Source organism: Strongylocentrotus purpuratus, unplaced genomic scaffold, assembly GCF_000002235.5.
Source record: "Strongylocentrotus purpuratus isolate Spur 01 unplaced genomic scaffold, Spur_5.0 spur5_scaffold_7, whole genome shotgun sequence".
NCBI classification, from domain to species: domain Eukaryota; kingdom Metazoa; phylum Echinodermata; class Echinoidea; order Camarodonta; family Strongylocentrotidae; genus Strongylocentrotus; species Strongylocentrotus purpuratus.
In genome coordinates this window covers 17,047,938-17,058,289 of record NW_022145613.1, presented here as the reverse complement: position 1 = coordinate 17,058,289, position 10,352 = coordinate 17,047,938, and the positions used below count along the sequence as shown (strand labels likewise).

The 10,352-nt window shown below is 38.6% G+C and overlaps 1 protein-coding gene across 2 annotated transcripts; it reads left to right on the top strand.

The window, feature by feature from the left end:
• Positions 1-246: 246 nt before the first annotated feature.
• Positions 247-6,518, top strand: LOC100892159. Of its 2 annotated transcripts, XM_030974872.1 has the most exons (7): positions 248-308; positions 1,074-1,177; positions 1,954-2,088; positions 2,315-2,519; positions 3,250-3,530; positions 3,877-4,033; positions 4,950-6,518. In XM_030974872.1, the coding sequence occupies exons 2-7, from the start codon at positions 1,111-1,113 to the stop codon at positions 5,323-5,325; spliced, it is 1,221 nt and encodes a 406-aa protein (XP_030830732.1). In that variant the 5' UTR covers positions 248-308; positions 1,074-1,110; the 3' UTR covers positions 5,326-6,518. The 2 variants fall into 2 exon arrangements, with proteins under 2 accessions (XP_030830733.1, XP_030830732.1); XM_030974873.1 differs by lacking the exon at positions 1,954-2,088 and having other exon boundaries at positions 247-308.
• The last annotated feature ends 3,834 nt before the right edge of the window (positions 6,519-10,352 follow it).

The following is a 10,352-nucleotide window of genomic DNA, read 5'->3' as shown; positions in this document are numbered from 1 at the left end:
CTCGATCTAAATCTTGATTAAATGAATTTGTTTATAACCACACAGGTCGCAAAGTAAACAAAATTTAACTCGCATATCCCTGGTGTGACATGTCATTACTTGTTGGCAGAGAGATCAAGTGAAGCCTGTATGCCAAGACTATTTTTTTAACCCTTGACCTTTCGGCCGGGGAATTCCCACTCTGAACTACTGTGCATGTAGAAAGTTCAGTAGTTGACGTCACCGATGCCTGCGAACAAATGCTGCGATCAATGCATTTTCGCTGTACACGTACACGACTGTCTACAAATTGAGGTGTAATCAAAATAGTGAGTAGAAAGCAGGGGTAGAAAGTGGTATCAACTGATTGATATTTTACTTTGCAATTTGGCAGTGCAGTGGCTTAATCACGAAATGGCCAAACATATCTTACCTTTTCTTTGCGTTGGCTTTGAATTTGATAAAATGAAGGATGCGATGTTGGGACCATGCTAACTCCAGGGAGCTCCGACGCCGATGCCTTTGGCGTCGGCGCTCGCTGGAGTTAGGACCATGCAAGACTAAAGAGGCATGCATGCATGCAAGACACACATCCCTAATTATGCCCATAAAAGGCATAATAATGTGTATACATGTTACAAGACAGCATGAGCTGAGGTAATTGGGGGATCTTTAGATCAGGGTGTTGTCATGTAAATTGATTCTCGTTTGTTTTTAAAATCCATTTCAAAATTTCTCTAAAATTCTTCAAGTTGATGTTACAATGGTCTTTGAAAAAAGAAGTTAGACTATTCGTCATGTATATTAACTCATCTCTGATCCATTCTTTGTTCAAAATTTGAAAGACGGCCCAACGCCAATATGATCATTATCAAATAAAAATAACGAGCATGAATTTAATTCCCTGAGCGCGAGGGTTGCAGGGTATTTCAGGTGTTGTAGATCTGTAGAAAGGAGGATGGACTGTATAATTTTCCATTGGAATACAAGTTGTACAACATCATGTATACTGACAATTCACAAGATTGATGTGATTGCAATGACAACGACACCAAATCTCTTTTTATTTCCTTCAAAATTTCATCATAATCCAGGGTGACCATTGTTGAGAGAGATTTTGACAAACTAAAAATGGACAACCCATCTCCTAAGGGAAAACAAGAGATGCTTCGACCAAAGATCAACAAAAATCAGACTGGTATGGTTTAATGATTTATATGTACATGTGATTTATTTAGAAAATTCAATGACTGTGTGTTACATGTATGTCTTAATTTGCTGGATAATTTTATTGTAGTTTATTTATGTTTGCATAATTATTTATTTTTGTACGCAATGTACACAATTCTGCAATTCAGCCATCTATCAATCTGGCTGCAAATGAATTTTCAATAAAACCATTACCCTAACCATTACCATTTGTTTAAAAAGAAGAATTTAAAAATAAGTGAGATAAAATACTGCCAAAATGGAAACGAACAAGAGACAGCAGTACACTGACTTAGTTTTAAAGGGATTTGTAACATTGTTGATGGTTGATGAAAAAATTTCGTAATTTGTGCGTGAAATGTTACCTATTTCATATTCCTTCTAATGTACTAACCCTCTAACATGCAAAAAACATGCAGAAAATGGAATTATGTACTACCACTTTTTGTTTTTGACTAGTTTTACCTTTCATTGTAATTATTGTTGACACAATGACCTCTTTATTATACTTCATAAACAGATGTTTCAAGCTATTAATTTATACATGTATATGCATCAACCATGCCAAAGAGTGTACTGTAGGCCTACCTTTCCATGGAAAATGTTTTGTGAACTGAGACTGAAAGGTATCAAAATAATATCATTGAAAGATTTGTAAAAGTCCTAACATGTATTTAATTGTTATTATGTGCATTTTTTGTTATGCCATTGCCTTTTTGGAGGCAATTTGAATCTAAATTATCTTAATCTGAATTCTAAAAATAGGAGGAAATGTTGATCAATCTGGAGAGGACACTAATGATTCCGGTTTTAGTGACCGGGCTCCAGGACTAAATTTAAAGGAGATGGCTGTAATATTACCTACACAAGAGGAACAGCCCAAGAAAGATGAAAAAAGAGGTGAGCTAAATCTTTGACAAAAGCTGGGGCATGACTTCCCTAAAAGTTTTGCTTGAGGAGGAAAAGAAAGATAGTTATCAGGATTCTGGCAGTGTCCTTTTTACTCTTAATGTTGTCTGACAAGTGATATATATATTGAAAATAACATAAGAACATAAGTAAAATTGAAACTGTATCCAGTTGATTGATTTAGATTTTGAATCTGAATTTTTATTCCAAAATGAAGATCTTAAGATGAAAGTGTCAGAGGATAGTACAGATGCCGTGCCTTCCAACAGACCTACAGCAGCAGTAGTGCCACAATCAACTCTACAACATCAACCCTGTATTAAAGAGGAAGTTAGCGCCAGGACCCATCCCTCTTCAGTTGCCAGTCCTGGCACTAGATGCGAAGATGGAGCAAGGCTAGAAGTCAAAAGGAACGCTGTTGAGTAAGGGTTTTGTTTTGTTTTCATTGTACTTCTTTGTGTAGTAGGGCTAGAGATTTAAATCTTGCACCAGTGGTTACAGCCATTAGCAAGGCATCTCATTCATCATTGCCTGTCTCAACCCAGGTGTAGCACATGCTTCGATGTAATCCCTCTATGTATATTTAGTACATTTTAGATCTGCAGTACACCTCCAGATATATGTACATGTATCTGGAGAAATATTGAGGCCCCACACAGGATGTTGAGCAGGTTTAATTTTTAATTTTTTAAATGATCATTTTTATTGTCAAGTTTTATGCACTTAGCCCCCTCAAAAACTGTCAAGAGGAGCATCAACAACAATGAAAAACTGTGCTGAAAAGGCCCCTACGTGTTTTAATAGATGTGGACATCTAAAGCACACTGTTTATGCTACCTCATTTTACCATGGTGTTCTTTTTGCGGCAGTGGACATCATTTGTAAATGAATGATGCTTTATGAAAATTCAAACTTTAAAAAAAATAGGGAATGACATTCACTGCAGTTTCTAGTCTAGGCAAGTTTCTTTAAACAGTGTAAAATATTCCTGAAGTGTTTAATACAAACAAAGATCTATGAAAATTCTCATTCAATTTTTTAATTTTCAATGTAAACAGTTTTATCTAAAATCTTTCTGAAAAATTGCACAATTTTGGGACTTTCTGAACAGTACACACACACATGAAATTATACTTTATCTTGCACCCTTAGACAAGCAATAAATCTTGAAGATGAGAAGGATCTGATATTCTATGAAATAGCAGAGCAGGTTGCTGGAAGCTGTGACCTCAGGAAGATGGCCCTACGGCTAGGAGTCACAGAATCTCTGGTGGCACAAGTCGAACACGACAATCCGCAACTCGTAACACAATTTTACAAGATTTTCCAGCAATTTGACAGGAGAATGCCGAATCTGGAGGATATGTTCAAGCGATTCCTAGAAGTACTGGTTAAAACTGATGAAGTATCTACTGCAGCCTGGCTACGGAAAAGTAAGCAGACCATTTTAAAGTTTCCCTGTGCTTTCACTTTTCCATGTGCATGGATGTATTGCATGAATTGATGACAGGATAAATGATGAAAGTGGCTGTGGCGTAGCTGCATGGGGCACTCCCCCCCCCCCCCCCAATGCCAAAGAGATGAAGAGAAAAATAGAGGAAAAGGGAACGTTGAAAGAAGATGATAACACCCCCTACTCCACCCTTCTCCAATCAATGAACTTGTTTATTGACATCATGAGTCCCCTGATTTAGACCGGAATCTTTCTTCCCTATACATTAACTGCTTAAATACAATTTTTTTTTTTTTTTTTTTTTTTTTTACTTCATTGGTGTTTAGGACTTGGAATTAGGGACCTAGAGGCATCATTAGAAGGTGAAGAGTCTAGTCCCATCCCAGATGTCATACCAGAGACAGAGACGACGGGACGAAACAGCAAGGATGAATTCTACGATATCTTCCTCGTGCACTCTGGCAAAAGCGAGAACACAAAAAAGTGAGTATTTCTAGGCAATTTTGTATGCTCATCATCAGAGGCGGCGATTTCTTTTCATGACCGGGGAGGGGGGGGGGAGACGGAATACGAGTGAGCATAGTGAATGAGAGGGGTGAAGGTGACGGAAGTGACTACCCCCTCACAGGTTTTTGAAGTTTTGCTGTATTGAAAAATTAGTACAAAAACAAGTAATATACTTTTTCACACTTCAATTTTACTTTGCCGGTATTAAGTGTGCAATCGGAAGGGTTGTTAATATTTAGTACGTAAATTTTTGGAAATAGGGAGTAGCACTGATTTATTTCTATAACTCTTAATCTTGTCAATTTACAGTGTAAACTGTGCTTTACGTGATACCAACGGAAAACAGATTTTCTACAATATCTACTTGTACATTTGGAAGGATATTATGCAAGGGAGCTGCACTCTTGGGCCCTCCAGAGCCTAACAGAATGTTGCAGTCTGTAGTCACTATTTACTATACATTTTTTTTGTGTGCACTCTTTCAAATTTTCCAGGGAGGGGGGGGGGGGGGGGGTTGGGGGGGAACGGACAATCCGTCCTAACAAAATTGAGGGGAGAACGTGTCCCCCCCCCCCCCGAGGGATCACCGCCCCTGCTAATCATGCTTACCAAAATTAATGTGTGGTGAGGCCTGCAAACAAAGATTGCAGAAATATAATGTATGAATTGAAAGGGGTAGTTTGCTTCTCTGTTCATGTATGTTTTCCAGGCATGTTATAATTTGGATTTTCTACTTTTCAAGGAAGGTGGGAATTTTTAATTTTTATTGGGGGGGGGGAGGGGGGATGCTGAAAAACATTATACACTGGTATGGTGCTATGAAACCTTAATGGAAAGACTTACTTTTAACAATCCCTTTTCATTATATAAATTATTTCCATGTCTGGTGTAGATTCCAGAAAATCTGTGACCGGCACAAGTGGGTTGTGGAGTCCACCGTTCCAATCGGTGCCCCCACCCACGAAGACATTGAACGCATGCTGAACTCTTCAACCCATCTGGCCCTCATCATCACAGAGAGTGATTGCATCAAGTACAAAAACCAGGAACTGTCTATGACGGTCGAGATGGCTCTGCAGTTAGCGTATAATCAAGGGGAGCTGGCCGGTAAAGTCCTTCCTATACGCTGCTGCAACAAGAGGAGCTTACCTCTCGTTCTGCAAGCGTTGACCGGTGCTCACATCGATGAGGATAGCTTCGAGGAGCGGCTGGTTGCGACAATCGACACCAAGACTAGGAAAAGCAGGATGAGGGAGAAACAAAACTAGACAAATCTATGGGTAGCGCAAAGTTTGTATTGTACACAGTGCAGAATCGTCAATTCTTCTTCTTCTTCTTCAGTACATGTCGACAGACTTGTTAGTCCATATAAAGACACGTAAACGAGGCACGTGGTCATGGAACATGGGACCTAAAGGAGTCAATTTATCCCGTGTTGATAACGCTATCAGGTAACTTATTCCAGTCCTTGCACTTACGAGGGAAATAGGAGAACTTGTAGAAGTCTGTCCTGCAGTACGTCTGTTTCAAATGTTGGCTATTGCTGGTTGACGAATGACGATTAATTAGTAATAGTCCCACAACTGGTTGATATACAGCTACAAAACTTCAGGGGCCTCAAGTAGAGGATACCTCATTCATGTACCATGTTCAGAATTTGTTGTCACTACATGGCCGAGATCCAGAGGAGGGGTATTGGAATCCACCAAAATAACGCGGTCTTTTTAAGGTCAGTGTGGAACCTATTGAGTCGGTTATGGTGAACAGATTGAGTCTCAGTGAAGAGCGCTTAAAGGCAAGATTCCTCTTAACCCTTTCGTGTCCAAACAACTTGTTTTAGCTAAAAATTGCTGCACTAGAGTTGTTTTGAGTGATTCTTGCATTAAATCATGTGCAGAGCTCGTAGTATGGGATATGCCATTGTCAAAGGTGTGTGCAAACAGAGTTGGCAGCATGCCATTATCAAGAAAAAAGTCTTGAGTTTATCTTCACCTTAAATTAGCCTGATATTTTGACAAATAGCTTGCTTTTTATACAGATAAACCAAAACAATTGGAGATTGTAGTGCGAACTACAAGCCATGAAAAGCAGTGAAATAGTCTACCGATTGTTTCCTTAATATGCCACGTTGAGGAGGCTCATAATGTGCAGGTACTGTTACTTCAATGTATGCTTCTAATTTTTGTGGTAATACATGAACTTATTTGGGAAAAATATTTGTATGCCTCCGTTACGAAGTAGCCGGAGGCATTATGTTTTCGGGTTGTACGTTCGTACGTACGTCTCGTTCTCGTGATTGCGTTATCTCAAGAACCAATTAATGGATTCCTGCCAAACTTGGGTCATGTATGTATCTGGCAGAGCTAATGAGCTGATTAGATTTCGGGGTCACGAGGTCAAGGGTCAAAGGTCACAGGGCTAATTTTGTATGTAAAAATAGCTCGTGATCCCGTTATCTCAAGAACCGATTGACAGATTACCATCAAACTCAGGACATGTATGTATCTTGCTGAGCTAATGAATTGATTAGATTTTGGGGTCACGAGGTCAAAGGTCAAAAGTCTCGGGGCTCATTATGCATGCAAAAATAGCTTATGATCGCGTTATCTCAAGAACCGATGGTTGGATTCCTGCCAAACTTGGGTCTTGGATGTATCTTGCAGAGCTAATGAACTGATTAGAGTTTGGGGTCAAAGAGAAGAGGGTCATACATGTATATGAAATATAGCTTGTAATCACAATATTCTGAGAACCTTTAATGGATTACAATTAAACTTGATTTTGAAAAATTGCTTCTGATTTGGTTTGTGAAATTGCTCTATGGCGGAGGCATCATTTTCGACTGCGTGCAGTCAAAGTTCCAGCTAGTTTTATCTTGTTTAATTTAATAGTTCTACATCTCTTATTACATTTCAAGGCAACATCTCTTGACTTTTAAAATGTATATGTGTTATGTCTGCTTTGTTTTAAAAGGTTAATGTAGTAGTACCAAGAGACTGGTACATTCTATATCGCTATTTTAGAAAAAATATTTTGTATTATAAATGTAATATTGTATCATGTACTTTTTATCTGCCAATCATGTAAGAATATATGTTATGAACATTTCTAAAGTGCTATTTACATTTTGATGGAGATGGAAACTCATCAAAACTACTTAAATAAATCTTTTGTAAATGAATTTCAAATGGAGGTCTGTTTTTCATTGCATTAATTTAAAATTAGTTCTAAGCAAAGTGTATTCCTTTAATTTTTAGAATTCAGTTGCTTTGAGGCTAAGAGGAATTTTTCACTACTAATTATGGTTTTTGAGATGGAGCTTTGGGCCAATTAGCCATTTTATTCATGAATTTTCTTTTTTTCCTCAAGAAAAGATTTTGGTTATCTTTTGACAAAGTATATTTTTGGAGGAGTCTCGCTCATCTATAATTAATAATAATGTAACATTTGGAGGAGAAAGAGAGTAATATTAAGAGGAAAGTAAAGGATTGATTAGGACATACAGAGAGAGAGAGAGAGAGTAATATAATAATAATCTATACATTTGCTGTGAGCTCCGTCAAATTTAATAAGACCAGGAAATAGATGTGAATATATATCAGGGACGGATCTAGCTTTTTGCTGAGGGGGTTTGACCAAATGACGATGCAGAGTATCGTCCACGAGCCGCATAGCGGCGAGGCGATATTTTTTTGGAGGTTTTTTTTAGCTATATTTTGAACCCCCGTATTAAAAAGTGATGATTTCCTGGCATTTGCTAATATCTACTAATACTGTATGGGTCTGGACACATGATGGCGTTTTTCTATACACAACACATTTTCACTTGGCAGCCCAAGGAGGGGGGGGGGGGGGGGGGGGAGGGGGGTTAAACCCCCTTAACCCCCGCCCCCGTAGATCCGCCCCTGTATATTAAAGGCCGAAACCCCCTTTATATACCCTACACTACACGAATCATCTTTAATGGTAGCTGCTACAATTTGTGCACCCTGAATTCGATAAGGTATATAATTATCTACATTTGCAGTGAGTTTCATCTCGCTCATCTACTAATAATAATATCTAAGGATTTCCAATTTTGTTCATGTGCAATATGCTATACATGTACTTTACTCATGTCACACTTGTGATTACCACACTGCCAATACTCCATTGTTAATACTTTATAATACTTTTTAATATTTATTACACCATCTGAATGAAATTTGTTTTGCACTTTATCGCAGTTTTTCCTACGTTACAGTTAATTGAATTCCCGTAGCTGTACACACTTTATTTGTTTTGTTTTGATTTAAACATTTACACAATTTTGCTAGCAATATTTGATATCGTGTAATTATTTTTTTTCTTTTAATAATGCTTTGATGTAAACATTTATTCAATTTTATATATATATATTTTTTATTTTTTCTTCTCCCATTTGCTATGTTTTCTTTAAATATATAAATATATGTTTTTTTAATGTTTTTTTTATATGATTGTATGTTTGATGTAAACTTGCATTTTTAGTCTTTGACTTTTTGACAAGTCGTGAATAAAACCTTATTGAATCTTGAATCTTTACAGTGTGTCCCATAAAAACGAAACCAAGAATTATCAATGATTTATCATAACTTAATCACAATAATAATTAACAAATGACACATATTTTTGAAGGTCAGATCCTCCTCTTTAATATGATGCAACTCATATAATGCATATTTCACGCATGAGTGATTAAAAACAATTTGAAGAGAGGGTACCAAAAAGTCATTTGGCGAACGGTATCTGAATTTCAAAGAGAAAAATCACAATTCTAGAAAGTACATTTTCTGCCCCAAGCTTTTACATGACACCTCAAGCAGGAAAAATGAGCCAGGAATAACAAAGTTCTGTTTGTTTAAAGTAATGCTTGCATTTTCATGATTTGATTAAACGAATTCGTTTTCACTGGCTGCCTGCCGTAGCAACAAACAGAGCTGACTAAAGACTTAAAGAGAGAAAGAAATAAGGTATCAAAATATGCTCATCTGACCGTTATTAAATGCCTAAAGCCCCTGAGCTTACGAGGGCTCCACCCTCTGGACCCCACCAAGGGCCCAAAGGCGGTCCCCTGGATGCTCATATTAACCTAATTAAATACCTAAAACCCTTGGACTCCACTAGGGGCCCTAAGACGAGCCCCTGAATGCTCATCTGACTGTAATTAAATGCCTAAAACCCCTGAGCTTCATGGAACTCCGCCCCCTGGACCCCACTAGGGGCCCTAACACGGTGCCTGAACCCCCCGCCAATTAGTGGCCTACCAGTGTAACAAAAAAGGAATCAAAATATGCTCATCTGACCGTAATTAAATGCCTAAAGCCCCTTGTATACCTGTATACAGAAGACTCTTCTTGTTTTTCTGCACAAAGAATAAGTAGAAATGTTTATAGCCTTCATATTTAGAAAACTAATATTATCAAAAACTGTATGTAAAGTTTGCATGCATGCAGGCGCGGATCCAGGATTTCTTAGGGGAGGGGGCCCAACTGTTTTTTTTTTTTTGCTCCCGAAAATTTGAAAATCGCGCCGGCCGAAAAAGTCGCTCAGTGGGGGGGGGGGGGGGGGGGGGGGGGGGGGTACACAGGCGCGGATCCAGGATTTCTTAGGGGGGGGGGCCCAAATTTGAAATTATGCGAGCCAAATATTGGTACGTAATGGTGACCAGCAGTGACGTAATGCAGGGGGATGTAGGGAGGGGCGAGTTTCCCCCCTCCCTCCTCTGCAAAGCGCGGAAGCTATATAATTATGACGTTTCATTAAAGTATTAGAGAAAGAAGACGATTCGTTGTACCGTTCTCGACTCTTAATCCTTCTCTTAATTCAGCCCCCCCCCCCTCCGCGCAGCGCGGAAGCTTTGACGTTTCATTAAACTATTATTGAAAGAAGACGATTCGTTATAGCGTTCTCGAAAATTATCCTTGTTTGAATGCAATTTTCCTCTCCTGCGCGAAGCGCGGAAACTTTTACGTTTCATTAAATCATTGACGAAAGAAAACGATTCGTTGTACCGTTCTCGATTCTTAATCCTTGTCTGTATTCAGCTCCCCACCCTCCCCCCCCCCCCCCGTCTCGCGCGAAGCTTTTACGTTTCATTAAATCATTGGAGAAAGAAAACGATTCGTTGTATCGTTCTCGACTCTTAATCCTTGTCTTAATTCAGCCCCCCCCTCCGCGAAGCGCGGAAGCTTTGACGTTTCATTAAATTATTAGTGATAGAAGACGATTCGTTGTACCGTTCTCTATACTCTTAATCCTTGTCTTAATTCAGTCC